The sequence below is a fragment of the Camelus dromedarius genome, chromosome 14 (assembly GCF_036321535.1).
Source record: "Camelus dromedarius isolate mCamDro1 chromosome 14, mCamDro1.pat, whole genome shotgun sequence".
Taxonomy (NCBI): Eukaryota; Metazoa; Chordata; class Mammalia; order Artiodactyla; family Camelidae; genus Camelus; species Camelus dromedarius.
In genome coordinates, this window is record NC_087449.1 from 20931087 (window position 1) to 20951682 (window position 20596).

At 42.4% G+C, this 20596-nt stretch overlaps 1 protein-coding gene across 5 annotated transcripts in view; it reads right to left on the reverse strand.

The window, feature by feature from the left end:
* Positions 1 to 20596, reverse strand: part of IL12RB2 (interleukin 12 receptor subunit beta 2) — a 70825-nt gene that overhangs the window by 22182 nt on the left and 28047 nt on the right. For all 5 annotated transcript variants that reach the window (XM_031465344.2, XM_064493476.1, XM_064493475.1 and 2 more), the window contains 3 exons: positions 18003 to 18082; positions 8533 to 8752; positions 683 to 883 (listed from right to left, as the gene is read on the reverse strand). In XM_031465344.2, the coding sequence (XP_031321204.2) occupies positions 683 to 883; positions 8533 to 8752; positions 18003 to 18082 (501 nt within the window). The remainder of the gene's footprint in view (positions 1 to 682; positions 884 to 8532; positions 8753 to 18002; positions 18083 to 20596) is intronic.

Here is a 20596-nt window from a genome sequence, read left to right on the forward strand (position 1 = left end):
CAGGATTGACTGGTTGACTATTTGCGGGATTTCTCTTTAAATTCATACAATATGATACAGAAATTTAGGATTTGCTCTAAGCATAAAATGACAGTGTAAAAAAAAAAGATACTGATTAAAGTTCTGTCCAATCATTTAAATGCATTTTCAGATGCTTTCTATTGTAAGCACTTGATTTTAACCACTGACAGATTCAGAGTTTGAGGACTAGAGAACCAATTATTGCATAGATAATTGTGGATTTATTACCACACAAATAATAACTAGCAGAATTGGGAATGAAACATTTCCTGGTTTCCTCATCTGTACAACGGGTATAATAACTCTGGCTACACATGATTGTACTCAGAATTAAATGAATTCCCAGATGGAAGGGTCCATTGCACTGACTGGCTACTACTTAGCCCTCAGCCTTGCTTGTTTGGTTCAATTACGCATTCATCTTGCATAGTACATGCGCGGTACTAGGCATGCGGGCTTTGCATGAACACCAGGGTTTGCAGTCAATCAGTGGGTCTTCCATGGCTGCAGTGGTGCATCCTGATGGACTCTAGGTCACCACTGTCCCTCTTCTCCTGCAACCGCCTGTAGCTCAAGGTATGGCTCTGGGTTCCTGCCTGCCAACTTCCTTGCAAAATGTGAACTTAGCAACTCTCTAGAAGGAAGGTGAATAATTAAGTACCTGAAATCACAGCGGACAGGTTGTAGGGGGCTCTCCGCAGCCAGCTCACAGGGGGCTGCGCGCCGCCCCCTGGGTGGAGCTCCCTCCACTCCACCACGTACTCCCCCACGGCACAGGCGGCTTTCCCTGGAGGCGCCCACGTCACCACGAGGCTGTCCACACCCCCCGAGTCTGCAGAGACCTGGCGCGGAGCCAGCGACCCTTGGTGGGGAAGAGAGGGAGGGGCAAAGACAAAAGCACAGAGGATAAACACATACAAAACAACTCATCCCAGCAAAGCTGCAGCAAGAACCAATTTCTTTTTAAGGACTTCGGGTTCACAGATGTGATCATCCTACTTCTCCGAGACCCGGCATCAGGGCCAGGACCCTGTGTAGTGTTACGTGTGGGATTATTTTCCCCTTCACCTTCCACTTCACTTTCTATTCCTGTGTCCCCAAAGGCACCAGCTCTAGTGAATATAATACGCATCCTTCTAATCTACCTCCCATATGTTTATTTAGACATATATGTGTCCTTGAAAATTATGCTGCTTTGTGCTTATGTGTTGTATTTTCATAAAACGTGTTGGGGTAAATGTAATGCTCTGACTTTTTTTTTTTTTTTACTCAACATTAAGTTTCTGGGATATATCCATCCTGCCGCCATATGTAAATCTAGCTTATTCCTTCTGTCGGCTGCCTCAACCCTTTCTCTGTCCAGTCGCCAAGTGACGAGCAGTAGGTTCCTTCCAACTTTTTGCTAACACAAACAAGGATGCAATGAACATTATCTTGCACGTCCTTGTGCAAGAGTATTGCCCTCTCTCTCTATATACAAATATGCAAAGAACTGCTCAATTATGGAGTAAATTCACATATTTCACTAAATATGGCCAGACTGATCCCTAAAATAGCCAATCAGTTGACACTCCAACAAGAAAAGCATGAGGGTTCTCATTTCCCCATCAACACTTGGCATTTCCTGACTTTCTGATTTTGCCAGTCTGGTGCGTGTAAGGTGGTATTGGTATTTAATTGTGGTTCTATTTTCGTTTTCTGGTTTCTTATGAGGCTGAGCCTCTCTTCACATGTTACTAGCTGTCTGACTTTCCCCTTCTTATACTTCGCTCATTTTTTTCTGTTGTGTTTCCTGTCCTCTTCCTGATTTGCAGAAATAGCTTTTATATGCTAGATATTAATTGTCAGTTTTCAACACTAAAAATATCTTACTTCAGTCTTTCAACTCTCTGATTTATTTGTTACTCTCCGATGTATTTGTTGCACATAGTTACTTCGATGTAGGTAAATTCACCCATGGTTTGTGTATTTTGAGTTTTATTTATGAAATTCTTCCATTCTGGGGTCACAGAGATACACAACCACATTTTCTCCTGTTGACTTTTGGTTTTACCTTTCACATTTAGGTTTTTAATCCAAATCTAGCTAAAGGGTTTTTTTTCTTTTTAAATGGGAACAAACTTATTATTTTTTCCATGTGGCAAGTCAGTTTTTCCAAATGTGTTACCATCCCTGTCACACACCAAGTTCCACACATTCACGGGTCCATGTCCGGTCCTCTTCACCAGCACACGCTGTTCACATCACTGGCTCTGTGACACCTGTTTGGTTGGTAACATCCTTTCTTATTTTGCTCTTCTTTTTCAAAGTGATCTTGGGTATTCATGAAATTTTATTCTTCAATAGAGCTTTTAGAATCAGAGTATCAGAGTCTTCAAAAATTTCAGTGTTATTTGTATTGGAATTATATCAAATTTATAGCTTAATTCAGGGAAAACTGATACTGTTACAATGTTAAATCGCCCCATTAGTAAATATGCTGTTTCATTAAAATTATTTGGGCCTCCTTTTATATATTTTAACGGAATTTTAAAAAATTCCTCCTTAAAGTTTTCATGCATTCTGTTAGGTTAATTCCTCGCCACTTTATACTTTTAGTTTGCTATTTAAATGGCATTTTATTTTGTACTGCTTTTTCTACTATTAATTTTTGTGTGTTATTCTTATTCTGGTATACCTCTCTAATTAGTTCTAATAATTTGTCTATTGCCCTTGTTAAATTTTCCCTGCAATAATCTTTTTAGCTGCACACTTAAAATATCTCCTCCTTTCAATCTTTAAATTAAATCTCTTATTTCTTTTTATCTTGTTGCTAATTTTAAGGAGAATTTTCCTGTGTAACTTTATTAAGGTGATGCTTGCTGCATATTTTGGGTAGAAAGTCTTAAAAAAGCAAAAAAGTTCTTTTATTCATAGTTTTCAAACAGCTTTTATTTTTTATAAAATACTACTTGTTTACTAAAAACTTTGTTTTACTAAATACTCTTCTACATCTGTTAAGAACATATTCCTTTTCCTCTCTTTCGGTATTAATGTAATAAATTACATTTTTCTGATCCTGATCAATTTTTGTATTCTTGGGATCAAACTGCTTGATTATTTGGCACTCCTTTTCTTCTTTCTTTCTAAAATAGACTTTATTTTTTTAAGCAGTTTTAAGTTCACAGCAAAATTGAGTGGGAGGTACAGAGATCATCCATATGCCCCTGACCCCAGACACACATTGCTTCCCCACTATCGACATCCTGTACCAGAGCAGTACATTCTAAAAAATATTTTTAAGTGGTTTTTTTTCCCTTTCATTTACTTTTTTCTCTTAGTGGGAATTTTTTTTTTTTTAGGTGACTGTCATTACTTCTGTTTCTATTCTTTCAGTGTTTTAAGTTTTCTCATTTTTAAAATTCTCTTCCTCTTTTGATGCTTTTTAGAAGAGTTTCTCACCCAGTCTTCCACTCTCTTCTTCAATCTTCAGATAAGTCCCTTCTGCTATCCAACCCACTGGCTGAGCTCTTTATTTCAACAACTGAACTTTCCACACTGAATCTCTATTTGGGGCTTTTCCACAACCACCTATGTCTGGTTCATGTTTCCAGCTTCCTCCCTTATCCTTCTGAGGATACTTACTATGCTTCTAAACTCCTGCTCTTTCTGTTGTGTTGATTACACTTCCTCCAGTACAGGTGGTCCCATTTGATGTCCTTCTTTCCCGGAACTTGTGCCCCTCAGATTTCTCCAAATTTTCTCTTCTGGGATCACACTTCATTTTCTTGGATTGATCGGCAGCCTTGGTCTTTATTTTTGTGTGTGTGTGGTGGTGGCGGGGGGGGGGAGGGAAAGCTTAGCTGTAATTCATACTCCTCCAGGTCAGTGTGGGTGAGGAGGAGGAGCTTTTCAGGACGGAAGGCAAGACAGCCCGCGATGATGCAGCCTGAGCTCTGCCTGTGGCCCGTCGTGTACCTGGCAGCTCCAGAACCTTCCCATCCCTCTGTGCCGGGACTGCTTTTCATGGGGGAGTGGGCCTTTTATTCTCTTCTGTAATTGCAGGGCATTGGGGTAGATGGCGGGAGAAAATCTCAGGCACTCTCTGTTAGGTTCCAGGGCTTCTGTGAAGCTACTCTGCCCTGCCCTCCAGACTTCCCTGTCCCACAGTAAAAATGCCCGGGCGATGGACATCTCAGGGAACACAGGCAAGAAAAAGGAGTGGGATCAGCAAGTGCTACCTCAGCCTTCCCCTCATCACTATTCCCCATTCACAGGCACTCAGCCATCCCGTCCTACCTCTCCTGTGGCACTGTCGGGGCGGGCTTGGTGGTGAGAGCCCAGAACCTGTCTTGCCAGGAACTGGGATTCCCCAGCTGTGGTTCTTTACCTTCATTTGCCTTAGTATCTTATTTTCTGGCTATGCCACAAGATTGTTTTTGCTTTGTTTGTTTGTTTTGAGACAGTAAAGGATTCATTCAGTTAATATGTACTGAGCACCAAGAGTTTGCAAGACCCTTTGCCAGGTGAGGGGCTCACGCAGCCAAGGAACCTTTCTAATCAGTGCTCTCTCTGGAATTAACGAAGCAAACCAGCCTGGCATTGCCCAGCCTCTGAGTTACCACACTTGCCAGGAACCAGCCTAGATTTCCTCCCCATGATGTCTGCCAAGGCATGCTCTCTCCTTTAGAACTCTGCTAGCAACTCTCCTCTCTGACACCTCTCAGAATTATTCCTTTAGCCTCCATCATTCAACTCCCCATCTTCATTTTCATAGAGTTATGCAGTTCATAAGGCATTTGGAAAAAGTGCCCACCTAAGAGACAGGTGGCCTGGTTTTTCAGTCCAGCTCTGCCACTAATTGGATGTGTGATCTTGGCTAAGTTACTTCACCACCTGGCGCCTCAGTCTCTGACATCTGTGTGGGCCTCTGTCTACGGCTACACTGGCTTCTGACTCTGGCCGTAGTTTCAAGAATTCTTGAGCACAGGGACTGGTCTGAAATATTAAATATGCTTTACTTGTTGACTGGTGGGTTTAGAACACCTTCAACTTTCATCATAAACTAACAAAATCATTCCTGTGCTTCTTAATATGCAGCACTATGGCATATGCCTTTTATAACAAAATTGTCCCTGCTTTCTCAAAATCAACATAATTCCACCTGTTGGGGTATTATTTTTCCCTTTCTGGAAGGAAAGTTATTTACATGAGTAGTGTGAACATATATTGAAAGAGAGAGAGACAAATAACATGGTGTTATTTCCACAGAAGATGCAGAACTGGTGTGAGACAAGGGGGCTCCGGGATGGTACCATGTGACTGATTTGCCAATCTGTCCCCCAGGTCACCCTGGGATGCACAACGACTCCTACTGGATAGTTTAGGTATGGCCTCAGGAGAGGCAATAGGCTCTTGAGGTCCCAAGTTTTCCAGGACCCTCTCGGCGACAGCTCAGTTCTAGAGAACTGTTTCAATGTCCTGCTTTACCAACCCTCCACGTTCCTCCTCACTGAGCCTCACCCTCATTTAACACCTCTCCGTTCTGAGAGGAGGAAGTGTTCCTCTTACATCTTTTTGCTACTGGATCCCATCATCTTCCAGCTCCTCAGGGACTCCATTCCGTTGATGTTCACCCTCTTTCCCCTTTTATCTTCAACTCTTTCTTACCCCAGTTCTTTCCAATGTATACGCCTGCTCAGATCTCACATAAAAACAAACCTGCACACCTGCACACCTGCACACCTGCACTCCTTCACCTGGCTGACACCAACTTGTCTCTCTACTCTGTTCACATGTTGCCTCCTCTCCAAGCCCATGGGGAGTCTGCTCCGGGAGTGTCCTGTGCATACCTTTAATCTCACACTTACACTGCACTGCAGTTTACCTGTCTGTGTCTGCCTCCTCACTGGACAAAATGTAACTGTGGGACCCTAACTGTGTTTTTTACCTATTGCTGGACTCCAGTGATCCTATATAGTAATCTCAATAAATTATTGTGGAACGAATAGAGGCCAACACTAAAATAATGAATGTGGCCTTTTGAGAAGTTGTTTCCAACTCTAAATAAAGGAACTGAAATGAGCCCAGAAAGTTCAAAGTATTGAACAAAGTAAGGTATTTTGACATACTATATTTTAACAAGAGCAGGATACTAAACAGCAGTAAGATTTCAATTCCCCCCACCCCAACGGAATTTCCTTTAAAAGTTACATATGTTTTACTTAACCATTGAAGAAAAAATTTTAAATACAAAAATCACTTGTAATACCATAATGCAGATATGACCTCTGTTAGTACCTCCCTGCACATTCTCCTGTTTGTTTTACTATGCTAAGACGCGCATTTGTGTAAATATGTATCTTAAATGACACTGTCCCATGTATACTTTTGAAGCCTACTTTTTCACTTTATTATGTGTATCTTTCCAATGTCAATAAAAACAGATCTACAACATTACTCTAATGCTGGGAAGGGATTCAGGTGAGTGAGGGTCACAATATATTTAACCAATCCATCCTCAATTATCCCATATTTAGGCTGTTTGTGGTGTTTCATTACTTCAGAAACATTTCAACAAACCTCTTTGTGCCCACATGTTTAAGCACGTGCCTTATTTGCTGAGGATACATTTCCAGTAGAAAAATTTCTTGGTCAAAAGATATGTTCGTATTTAAAGATTGACAGTGTTACAAATTGCCAAGTTTCTCTTCAGAAAGTTGTACCAATTTAAACACCCACCAGCAGTCTACAAGAGTGTCTTTCCCCCACCCTCTCACCAGTATGAGTTACGCTAATTCTACTTACACTTTCTTGGTCTGATTTGATTTCTCATTTTTTTTTTTCAAAATTTGTATCTCATTGATTGCTAGCTGAGCATGTTTTCATACTTTCATTGCTCCTTTCATATTTACTTTTTCAGCTGCCTGTTCATATCCCACAATCTCTTATTTATTTGAATAAGTTAGATACAGATAATCAATCCTCTTTTTGTCAAAATGTACATATACCTTTCCTAAATTGCTATTTGCATTTTAAAGCCATTTATGGTGTTTTAAAAATTTTTGCTTTACTATGCATAAAGTTTAAGCTTCTATTCCCCATAGTTACTCCATCTTTCCCTGCAGGTTTCTGCCTTAGATGCTTTCTCCACATGAGGCAGAGATCAACAGTTACCAACCAGACACCCTCTCCCCATCTTCTTTAGCAAGGGAACAATGTACTTCTGAGCCTCCTTTGCAGCTGGGTGTGACCAGGTGACCAGTTAGAGTCAATGACTGCAAGTGTTGTCATGTGACCAGGGGTGAAGCCCCTCCCTCATGAGTGAGGGGTGAGGCTTCTCCTTTCTTCTCTTCTGCTGCCTAGAAGGAAACAGCTAGAGCCCCAGAGCCATCCTGGACCATTTCCATCTTGTGGATGGAAGCCAACTTGGCCTTGGGTACAGAAGGAGGAGCCTGGAGTCCTTATGCTGTTATGAAGCTGTCACACCAGCCCTGGGCTCTCTACCTCCAAACGTCTTTCATATAAGAGAATAAATAAGTCACCGTAGTCAGGCCTCTAGTAAAAGCAACCCTTCCTCCTAAGAGCAATTCCTAACTCATATACCGGCCCAAGGATATATCAATATTTACTTGTATTTTTATCTACTATATTAAATCTACCTCTACAGACATATGACTGAAAAGATATATAACCAAGATTTAACAGTATTGATAAGATAACTATTTTTGGTAGAAACTTCTTCAAATGATAATTGCTAGACCCACATGTAGATAAAACTATTTACACTGAATTTTAAGGAGGAATCTAATCATAGAGTTTTATTCTATCAGGCATTTTTGGAAAAAATTAGGCCAATGATCTAGACGTGAAATACTTGTATAATATAGATGTTGAGAAATAAGTTTAATATCTATTTTCTTGACTAATTATGGGGCTTTCACTGTGACAAGTTAGTTTTCAGAGGATGCAACTATAAAATGTGTATAGCTAGCTGGGAGGTTTTCAGTGTAGATAATTAGATACATATCTAAATTTGTGTAATAAAGAGCTGTAGTATAGCAAAATTTTACTATCATTCCATTACAGCCAGAATTTCATTTTAATAGTATTGGTTTTAAAATATGTTTCAACTGTAGGTACATTTTTTCTAGAACTTGACAACACATACTATTCCTGCCTCTGGAAAAATTAGCCAGATATTAGTGTTCAGTTTAATGTAACTAACATTTCCTCAACTGATATTTACAAAGCATGTGCTATATATTAGTCTCTGTATTTAGTCTCCAATGACCTGCAATTCAGGTAAGATAATCCCCTCTAGAGAGGGGGAACCTGAAGCTCTGAGAGGTTAACTTGTCCAAGGCCACTCACTGGCCAAGTGGAAATTTCACACAGCCTCTGGAGGCTGTTGACTCCAAAGTTTAAACTCCTGTGCTATTCATGCCAGGCCCTGGGCTGGGCCTATGGGAGATAAGAGATAAATAAGACACAGTTTCCCACAGGCAACATGAAAGAAAATTTGGTACTTACCTGCCCCACATAGGTCCGTTATGTTAATACGACTGGGCAGGGAACTGCCTTTTGAGTTGGCTGCAGACACAGCCACAGTCCAGTTCCCACTTCTGGGAATGACCCAAGTCCAGGACGTGTGTCTTGTGATGTTCTGTAGTGTGACTTTTCCCTCTGCCACCTCCTGCAAGGTCACTTGATAGTGGAGGATTTTTCCTCTTGCCGCTGAAAGACTCAGATTCTGCAACAAAACACATCCACTTACTATGTAGTCTCAGACAAGGTCACTGGATGCTCTGTGCCAGGGTCTCAGGACCCACTGCAGCAGGTGGCTACATCTGAGTGACCTTTTTATTTACATCTTCTCATCTCCTCCTCTGCACACTTTTATGCCTCCACCCATCCCTGCCATTTAGAAAAAAGTATCAGTTAGCATTTTTTTTTAAAGCTAATTCTTAAAAATACACTGATTTCCCTTTCTTGCTTCAAACTGAAACTTCCTAATAGTAGAAAATTCAATTACATCCAATGGAACAAGTGAGAGATCTGAACAAGATCTGGGTTTGAGTTCCAGCTCTACCAACCACCAGCTGTGTGACTCCGGGCAAGGCACTCAGCACCTCTGATTCTTCATTTCTAAATTTGCATGTGTTTTTATATGGAAAGTACAATGCTGCTCCTGAAATCAAAAACAAGATTTTCAAGAGTTAAACTAGTAAAACTCCACACTGTGTGAACTGGATTCACCATCTGTGCTAGGAAACTAAGATGCTGTTTATACATGTGTGACTAACGAGTTTTGCAACTGCAAGAATTCCAGTTGAGATCGTCTGGCAACAATCTCCACAAGTAAGCAGAAAACAAATTATTTGTATTGTAACCCTGTCTGGACAAGGACCACAGGAAACAGAAGCACTGGAAGTGGGGTGCTGCCAAGGCCTGTGCTGGCAGTGCCCGTCCATGCCCAGAGCAAGGAGAGGGAGGCGTCGCACACCAGACTTAAGGATCAGTTTTCTTGGCAAGGCTTTTCCTTCCATGGGGTGCGGGGTAACCTCAAGCTGCTGAAAGACGCACCTTAGGATTGACCAGTGCCCCTTTCTCTGGTTCCCTGCTCCCTAAGCCATCTTCTAATAATTCGGTTTCCTACATCATGTATCTGTCAGGAGAGGCTGGGCTAACATGAACATCTGGCTCACATAAAATTTGTATCTTTCACTTTATGTGAAAAAGTCGGCCTTCTGATTATAATTTGGCTCCTGAAATAATCAGCATGGTGGGAGAGGATGTTCCTTTCTGCTGACTCGAGCCTTCTGGTTGGCCCAACAGCTGCATTTCTCACTAGAAATTAATGCACGAATATCCAGCTTTTTACACTTCAGTCTCAGGAGCTTGGTTAATGCAAGTCCTGTCCTAGGTGCCCTTCTGGATCCACAAGGCCCGAGACTGGATCATAAACCATGGTCCATGCACTAGGTAAGTGCCATGTCACTGGGGGCACTTCTGGGTGCACGTGCAGCTTTTCCCTAGAAGACACCTCGTGTCCTGGCAAGAACCAAGAGAGTTAGCAATGCAAATATCCATCACAGCTGATCTCACAGGCCTCTTGTGTGGATTAAAATAGGTGAGTGCTTTTGACATTATGATGTTCTCAAAAGCTATTAATAAACATGCCCTTTGTCATAGGAGAAAAAACAGGATAAATTATAGCGAGAGTTGGCTAGGGAAGACCATTCCCTTAGCTCTCTCTCACTCTGTCCTTCCCTACCCGTCTCCTTTGCAGCTCCAGAGGGAGGACTCTCACCACACCCCATGCACCCCCACCCTAAGGCACTCCCCAAGCTCACAAAGCTCCCCATACTTGCCAGGCTCCCAAAGGGCAACTAAAAGGATACAGAGTCCTAAGTGGAAAAAACACCCTGCAAATCAGCCTGTATTACCTCCCTCTCATTGTCCTTTACAGACACCTCAGCAATCTCACCTGCTCCCATGGTAAAGTACTGAAAGGAAGGGGAAAATGTCAAGTCCTCTTAGATCCAACAGACCTGCCTAGTGACTGCTTGGGAAATCTAGCTGATCCCAGTGATCGAGAAAACAGAGGTGTGTGTCGGAAAGATGAGTGAAAGTTCCCAGAGGGCAGCGAAGGGCCTGGACCCAGATTCTGCAATTTCTTTCCATATCTCATATTTTTGAGTTGCAAATATCAGTGAGAAAGTAAGGGTGGGCCCAAGGTAGTTAGACAAATATGGTATCCCTTGAGTTATGCTTGTATACAATGTCAAGCTCAAATTTGGGAATAAAGGTCAACATCTCTCAGGTAATTGGTCTGATTAACCAAATTGGAAAATGGGCCTAATTTATCCAACAAGGTCCACAGAACAAAAGATTCAGTGAGTCCAGTGAGCCAATTGAAAACAAGTATTTAGCTAGCAGGGCACTCGGTCTCCTGAAGCAACTGAAAACAGTGTGGTTAGGTTGGTTAAAAAATCAGTAACATCAAGTTTGCAAATAATATATACAATCCATCACCCCTAGATTGCACCTGGCCCTGATAGAATGGAATATCATCACAGAACAACAGAACTGGAAAGGATTCTACAGACCAACAATTACTTCAATGTTTCATTTTATCACTTCAATAAGGGAAAGTAAGCACCAGGGACATAGGGCAACTTGCTTAAGGCCACTTAAGGGATAGACGGAGGAGCTGAGAGTAGAATCCAGGGCTCCTCACTTTTGGACTCAAGACCCCTCCATTCTGACTCGCTGCTCCTTCTATTGGCAAGCCTGAGACAATGAACTGGTGAGTACGGGCGCCATGTTGCATAGTAGGATCTCCGGTCACCCTTCTGGCCCAGAGTTGCAAAGCAGCCTCTATAATTGTGAGGCTGTGGTACATTCTGATGTGGAACATCAACAGTGGGCACGAGCTCAGCAATCTGGGGAGGGTGGAGATCCAGAATTCTTTTTTTCAAGAGGCAACAAGCCGTGAGTCACAAGGAGACAAGCTGTGAACCCAGCAGAACCACGGCCTGAGGAGCCAGCTGAGTCTTCTCAGATAAACTTATTTTTACTCTAGTATTTGTAAGGGTGAGTGAGAAGGGGGAATCTTTCATTTTGTCTATTGTAAATCTATCGTCACATTTATTCCTTATAACTCCCCATTCTGATGAGGGTGCTGAAGCTTCAAGAGGTTAAGAAACCAACTAAGAAGGACCCACAGAAAAGTAATGTGAGATTTTAGTGCGCCCCCTAGTGGATGTGAGAGAGGAGGCGATATCCAGAGTCTGGGGCCCTGGGAGAATCTCAAAGACAGGATCTTTCTTGCCCCTTTTGGGGCAGTGCTGAGAGCGAGTTTCAAGCCAGTGGTCCTACCATCATTGTCACCCTCTCCTACTGGTAAGAATACACCAAAAGAGAAAAGCTGTCCTACTGCCTCTCTCCCTTAGGTTTTCTTTCTACTTTGTCCTGTGGAAAATGATCTAAACTTAGTGACCGTAGCCTTTCTGACTTAGGTTTGTCCGAGAAGCAGAGTGAACAGCTCCCTTATAAACCTATTATAAGAATATTATAAGAATTCTGCTGCCTGAAAAGGCTTTCAAGCATCAAAAATAACATGGTGAATGTAATCCAAGATAGGACAAAATCTGACACATTTCAAAATAATTTCTATCTTGTTTTGCAGCTAGAAAACAGCAAAATAATGGAAACTTTTAGAGAAAAACTTTAACTCTCCTTCCATCTCTGATTTCTACCTTCTGTTAATTCTCTGCTACTTACTTATCTTCGTCACTGACCACTCTCTGCTATCCAACCCAAATTCCCTGTCCTGCAGCTGGTATAGTATGTGCTACCAGTAAGCAAGGGACAGCAACCTGTTCTGTCAAAAAATATCTCCAGAAATGCTGTGCCAGGCTGTGATGGGACAAGGGTTGGGAATGGGATGAAGAGAAGAGCTGAATATTGCAACAAAACTAATGAAATCTTCCCATCTGCTGCTGCTGTATTTAAATATTGATTCTGAGGTTGGATACCTCCTATAATTAAATAAGGGCCTTAGGCTCCTGGCAGCCAATCTTCCCTGGGGATTTACAATAGACTTCTGTTCCACATCAATATAAACCAGGATACAAATAATACTTCCTACTTTTACTGAATCTCTTTGACATGAGGAGGCCAAGAATTCATCCCTTTGGAGCAGCATGATACAGGCTGGAATATTCCTCATTCAACAAAGACAAATAAAGGGACAGAGAGACCAGGTGAATGTCCTGCATAAGTTGCTTCTGGTCACAACAGTCCTTCCGAGGTTGTAAACTGGTGTACAGGGCTGGCTATTTGCTCCTTCTTCTCACCTTCCATGGTTGGAGGGGAGCTGTTTATCAAAATGAATTACTTCATTTAACAAGTGAATATAAAACACCCAATCTTTTCCCCACTTTTGGAACCAGGAGTGTCCCTCACTCTCTTCTGTCTTGCTTGTCAAGGCTGGGGAGCCTTGTTGTCCACTATCGGGGTGAGCCATGCAGCCCTCGACATGGGGCTCTTCTGACCCGAGATGGGCTGTGCTCTGGAGGGTGAGCTCTTAGCCACTGCACCACACTGGCACTTAGTAGACACACCAGTTGTCTAAGACATAGTAGGAAAAAAAGAATGTAAAATAATGCATTAGTAATTTTTCAATTGATTCCATTTGAAATGATAACATTCCAGATATATTTGTGTCAAGTAAAATCTACCACTAAAATTAATTTCACCTGTTTCTTTTTACCCTCTACGATGTGGCTACGAGGTTTAAATTATGCACATGGCTTGCATCTGTGCTTGCTTTGTATTTCTGTGGGCTAGAGCTTCACTGTGTGACCCTTCACATGCCAAAGCCATGTCCCCAGGGGGTCTCCTGCCAAATGTTCTTCCACCCTTGTCCTGACTACCTTGTTCTTCTGGAGCCAGCTCCAGTATTACCTTCTGAAAGGTCCTCTCTGATTCCTCACCTTTTTCCCAGCTCTCTTGGGCAAGCCTGGCCATCATCCCCCTCCACTGAACCTTGAACTCCTCCTGAACATCTGAGTGCCCCTACCACCCTCACTGCTATCTCTGTCCATCTGCTGGACTGTGATCTCAAGAACGTGGAGTCTGGATTTGGCTTGCTCACTTCCACATTCCCAGCATGCGGCACGGTGTCCAGGTCTAAAGAGGGGCTTTCATGTGTTTGTTTGAATGAATAATTGAATGAATGAGTGAGTGAATGAAGGGAGTGAATTCAGCTTTGTCTGCACACAGATATTTCTCTCCCACACCCCTGGCCTCACCACCATTTCAGAAAGTTTGTGATTTGCTATGATCAAGACACTGAGAGGACTCTAAAGAAATTGACAGAGGAAACTGGAAAGGTTAATGTCTTTTTAACCCGTTGTCATATCTTTTCATACGTCATCTACATATATATTCAAGGTGATTTTCTTCTTAAAGGACAGAAGCTGTATTAACTGAAGGAAAAAGTGCATTGGAATCACAAGTTGAAATGCTTGATCAAGGCAAAGGAAACAATACGAAACTGCAGAAAAGGAGATGATAGACGGAAACTGACAGAAAGAAGTGGTAACTCCCCCTGCGAAGGGCTCTAACACAGCCCTGGGGCTGCTGGTGACAAGGCAAAGTTTTCTCCCTGTTACTGCATTTACTGTTTTAACAGCAGCCAGTTGTTTTTGCTTTATTTATAGATTAGGTTCTGCTTTTTTGCTTCAACATAGCAAGTATTTTTTTCTGTTAAAAGCAGCTATGGCAAAAGAAAAAAAAATAGTATAGGGTATTTTTGAGGAAATGGAGCTTTTAGGAGGACCAAGGTGTGGGAAAATGAGTAACTATGTGAGAACCAGACAACAAAGGCCTTCTTCACCTGCAGCACATGCACATTTGTAGACACACACGTACATTCACACCCCCCGCACACACTTCCACACTCTCACCCATTCACACTCACCACCAGGGCGATTCACACATTGGACTCCAACACCCAATGTGATGGTGTCAGGAGGTGGGCGCCCTAGGGGCTGATCAGGTCATGAGGGTGGAGCCCCCATGGATGGGGTTAGTGCCCTCTAAGAGACCCAGAGCGGTGTCTTGCCCCTCGTCACACGACCGTGTGAGGACACAAGGAGAAGTCTGAGACCCAGAAGAGGGTTCTCGCCCGACCATGCTGGTGCCCTGATCTTAGACGGCCAGCCTTCAGAACTGTGAGAAATTGATCTGTGTTATTTAGAAGCCACCCAGTCTAAGGTACTTTATTACCAAGCCTGAACTACGACCTTCACATACATACACAACCTATACGCCCTCACACTCACACCCACTCATGTCCCTCACACACATATTGCCCTCACACACCACTCCACACGCCCACACTCACACAGCCCCACCTCCCCAGGCGCAGGGGCTGTGCCCATTCAGCACGAGTGGTTCCCCTCTAGTGTAAACATCCTACAAAAATGAAAGGTCATCTCATATTTCCCCCGCTGCCAGAGAAACAGGCTCTCTCTGTGTTCACAGGCTGACGGGGTTTTACCTGGGGCTTCCTTTGGTGCTAAGACCTGAAATCCCCCTTGGCTGTGGCGGGGTGTCCCTCTCATCGGGTTTCCCAGTATTGATCAGAGTAAAAAAAGAAAAATTACCCACTGCACGCATGTCTTTGCTTCCGTTCCCCGGGGAGGTCTGACTGGGGCCCCACCACAAAGCATCTGATCTGGCTGCATCTTTTCTTTCTCGTCTGAGGTTGAGGTGGGTTCCTCATGTCATAGCGCTGCCCTATCAGCTCTCAAGCCTGCCTGAGGGAGGCAAGAGGAATCCCCAGTCGCTCGAATGGGAGAGGGGTGGTTCCAAACAGAAGGGCAGTGATTCCTGCCCAGGAAAGGCTCCCAGCAGCAAGCACCACATTACAGAAATCTTCTCGTGGGAAATCACTTCCCCTCCCTGGACCTCAGTTTCCGTTTTTGTAAGATGAGTGTTGAACTGCATGCTGGTTAAATCCCCTTTGGCTCTAGAGGTGTGGGATTGATGGCTCTGGGGTCCAGAGCACGACTGTCATCTCAGTAACTCCACTTGGGCTTTAATTCCCACTCCCAGGTGGGTGGCCCGTTTAGAGCCACTGGATGCGAAGCCCAGGATTCGACAGAAAAGGACTAAGTCCTGTAATGACCCTGTAAGACGGAAGACTGGATCCAACTTTCCTTTCTCAATAAGGACAACACTGAAGGTTTTGAAGGTACCCTGTCAGGACCACCATCTGGCACAAGGCTGTAGAAGCTTCTAGTATTTACATTTTGGTTTCTTAGTCAAACTGACTTACTCAAATCAGTTCCAGTCCAAAGCATCCTTCTTGGGCCCACAGTTCTGGCTCTACAAAAGGAAAGATTTTCTAACAATAAGAGACGCCATTGTGGCACGGGCTGCCCATGTAGTGGCGCTCTCCCCATCCCAGAAGGTCCCAGCAGGGACACTTGTCTGTCCCAGCTGGAGTGGGAGCAATACTCATGAGAGAAAGGGTGCACTATAAGAGCTTTAAAGCCCCTCTGAATTCCAAGACGTCATTTTAGAACCTAAGCTCTGTGAGGATTAAGGACAAGATCAAGATGAGCAGCAGAGAGGAATGCGCACATGCAAGTTCGCTAAGCATCGCCGGTGGCTAACAGTTATTCTAACTTTGCTCTGATGCTGGCTTCAGAGGACCATGCTCATGCCTGTTCTAAATTCTCTTTGGGACAGTGAGAAACACACAGGCATGGCACTGGGTGTGTTGCTTTCACTATTAGGGTAAAAATCACAACATAGTACCATTTAATTTTTCCTTGGTGGCCCCAGTGATTTTGGGGGGTTTGAGTCTTTTCATTTACTGGGCCCCACAATGGTCTTGTCAGTTCTGCAGATACCAGGATCATTACCCTCATTCTACTGAGAGAAACCCTGGGGCAGAGAGGAGTGAAATGGGACCAGAACAGTGTGTCTTTTTGGATAACTTTAAAGGACATGTGGTGAGGAGGGATCTTAATGGGAGGAGGAATTTTGGTTTCAACTAGTCACTTACTTGTGAAAACGAAAACCAGCAGCCAGGAATTGAGCTGGGTTTTTCTATAATATTCACAAGTTAAGGCTGCTTTAAATGTCTTGCTTTAAGAATAATCTTGCTCTTAGAAATGCTTTATTTTAAAATAAATGTTAAGCTGCAGTTTTAGTTTCAAAGTGAAGAATTTGATTATGACTCACAAAGCTATTTATAGTAGTCCCGTCTTTTACCAGACATTTTGTGTATGAGAGAGAAAGGGAAAGAGGGAGAAAGAGCTCATTTCTTAAAACTGAATAAGATTAAATTATCAAAACGGACCATGCTGACCCCCCGAATCAGAGGACTTTATATTTATTACCTTGACTCTTCTGGCTTCACGCTCATCAGCTTCAAAGTTACAAAACTGTTTATTTACTCTTAACTGGAAGAGGTATTGTAAAAGGGACGTAGGTTTGGGGAAATAATAAAACCTCTTCTTATGAGTATGCCAATCAGCAGCTCAATTCAAATAGTATTTTCCTGGGACAAAAATGAGTCATAATGTTGCAGAAAGAGCTCTGGATGGGATTCCAGTCCCAGCTCTGCACTCAGTAGTTGGGGGACTTTGGGAAGAACTTCCTCCTTCTGACACTCAGCTTTTTCAAGTGTTAAGGGGGGATACTAGTGCGTACCTGTCAGGGTTTCTGTAAGGATCAGATGACATGACAATGACAGCTGTCAGCACTTTGTAAACTTTGACACTCTGTGATAACGTTAGGGCCTCACTGTTTTCTGGAAGGTTACTCGGTTTACCATTATTCTACTACTATTCCTGAGAAAGGACCGCTTTCTATTGCTATTTCTATTATTTTCTACTATTATTAATATTCCTGAGGTAGAGCAGCTAGCTTTCTTTCCACCCTCTTTCTTTTCAATGAAAATATATTTCACAGAAAATATATTCCTCAATATCCACAGCCACAGCTTGCCCGTCTTTAATTTCCCCAGAAGTGAGTGAGTGGCGTGGTCACTGCTGGGCATATTGCAGGACGGAGGGGTGGGCAGCGAGGAGACAAGAGTCAGAAGAGATGGTGCAGGGTGTGGGGTCAGAGGGCCGACATGCTTGGGGACGAGAGGGGACCCTGATCACACTGGAAGTGGCCAAGGGAAAGATGTAATCGTGTGGAGGCAGGAACTCAGCCTCAGCTCTCTCCTTCGTCTGGCAAAAGTAAATGACACGAAGTATTATGAGGATCTGGCTGAGAAGAGGAGCTCCAACTGAGTCTCTGAAGCTTCACATCAAAGCCACTGTGGAAATAGAAGCTTTTTCTGGCCTTGAAACCTATCATTCAATATGTAATTCTCTTCATATGTCAATTATATCCATAAAAATGAAACGAAACAAAAACCCAAACATATAATTCTCCTGATTTTTAAATGGATACCGAAAACTCACCTTCCAGAAAAGAGAAATCTGTTGTCTATTGTAGTCAATTTGCTGTTTCATGTACCAGACATCTAACGTCCCAGCAGGCTCTGTTTTAAAGAGGAAAAACCAGAGTTTCATATATATATATATATATATATATATACACTATAAAAACTTTAAAAGTCAATTGGTTATAAATGATTCTGGGAGACTAGGATTACAGAATAATTTCAATTTTGTTTGTGCCCCAGAACTTTCCCTTTTTCCTCTGTTAAATAACAAACATGTGTACCTTTGGCCACAGAAGTCAGAAAAGGCAAGGTTACTTTAGAAAAAAATTGTAAAAAATAATGAGGAGGAAATTAGATTCTTAACGTTCTCTTAAAACATGTATTAGTAAAATAAACTCAAAGAAAATATGTGTGGTTACTTCTCTTCTATTAGAATTCAGAAAGAATTCTTAACAGAAAAAGAGACACACACCATAAGGGAAACATTTTTGATCCGGTAAAAATACAAATGATAAACTTTGTGTTCATCTCCATTCCTGAGCTTATCATGTTGTGGTATAATTATTTGGTTTTATGATCATTAGATCATAATTTATTTGAAAGGAAAGCCTATCTCATTGATCTTAATATTCCTCATGCCTAGCAAAGTGCTTAGAATGAAACAGGATCCCAATAACTCTTTGTTAAATGACGAATGAGCTAATGAACAAATCAGGCAATATTATCTACTTGATGCTGAAACAGATGCTGAACCGGTAGAGGAAAAAACTGTCAAATCCATAAGACATTGGTCAAATATGACCTAATTTAATTTGAGAAAGTCAATAAAATGTACCTGAAAAGAAAATGAATAATCCACTCCTGTGTGCAAGACTGCACAGTGGTGGCTATATGTCATTATGCATTTGTCAAAACCCATAGAATGTACAACATTAAGAGTGAACCTTGATGTAAACTATGGAGTTTGGTTGATTAAATAAATTAAAAAATAACCAAAAAAAAAAAAAAAAAGACAGTGTGTATGCGCACCTGTGAGTGGGTGAAGTAGTTTTTATCTCTTCCACTGTCAGATTTGTTTTGATTTACAGCCAGGGTGCAATCAACAGAAAAAAACCCTGAAAACAGGCTTCAACTGCACCAGTGTGACTTGTGTAACAGTGACACTTAGAGTATATTGGGGTGAGGCTAGGCTGGAGCTCCTTCTGGAGCAGCAACTTCCATTTAACCTGGAAATTTTCAGAAAAACAAATCCCGCCTAGACAGCAGAAGACAAGCATCCAGGGAGGGGAGAAGAGAAAGAAGAAAAAGGAGGGAGCACATGTGCCACCACATATTATGAGCAGGTCCCATGTGGGCCATTCACGCTTACATCTCATGTCCTTCCCAGCCCTGTGACGTACACAGCTTCAATGCAGCGGTTAAACTGTAAGTTCCAGGGCCAGACCACCTGTGGGCAAATCCCAGCTCTGTGATCTTGAACAAATGCTAACCACATCCTTAAGCCACTTTCCTCCTCTGTCAAATGAGGATCCTAAATCTATACATCAGATGGGGCTGCTGGGAGAATATAAATGAATGGAGGAGTGCTGACAGCTGGTAAGCACTCAGTAAATTCAGCTGCTGTGTTTTCTTCATTTGAAAACTGAAGTGCCCAGAAGTTAAAGAACTTGTTCAAGGTTCCAGAACTAATCACGGGACAAGCCAGGCTTTTCACATACCTCTGTTCTACCGAGTAGCCCGTGGTCTTCACTCTGCACCACGCAGTTGCCCGGCTCTGCAAAGGCTTATGATTTCTTTATAATATTTACATCCTCCATCACACACCACTCTTTTGTGTTCTAAACTCTTCCTTTGTCACTTCCTCTTCCTGCCTCTCTCACCCTCATCTTTTTTTTTTATTTCTAAACATTCACTTCTTTTCTTCTTCTCTTCCCACCAGTGGTAGTATTTACCCTTGCAGTGAGGACTTAGAGGTAAGAAATGTTTACAGAAGACATTCTGAAAGTGCTCTCAGTCCTTCAGGGGTATGAAGAGTGACCAAGGAGTCAATCTCAGGACTTTTTTCTTTTAGTCTAGATGCAGAAAGGAAAAAACAAACAAACAAACACAGAAGCAACAGAAGGAGAGGGAACCTGACATTTGTTAACCACCTGCCATGTGCCAGGTAGTATTTGGACATTTTAAATGCATTATCTTACTTAATCCTCACACAATGCAGAGGGTGCATATGATGATGACACCTGTTTCGCAGCTGAGGACAAGGAGGCCTAAAAAGGTTAAATGATTTACAAAAACTGTGGAGCTGGTAACGGCAAAGCTGAGAGCTGAGCCCAGGTCTCACTGTCTCCAAAGACCCTGCTCTTCCATGACAGTTCACCATGTTGAGCAAAGATCTGAACACTCAACGAGATAGATAATCCAGACACTGACTATATAATTGGGATTTGGAAATGTAAGTGTGCTCAGTGTCAAAGTCAGCTGACATGTTTCATGGTAATAAATGCCTTCACTTAATTTATATTGGTAAGAAATTTAAAAGGAACACTCATTGTCTCATTGTCTCCCATTGCCTCTACAACCGACCAGATTATTACAGAGCTAAGAATCAAA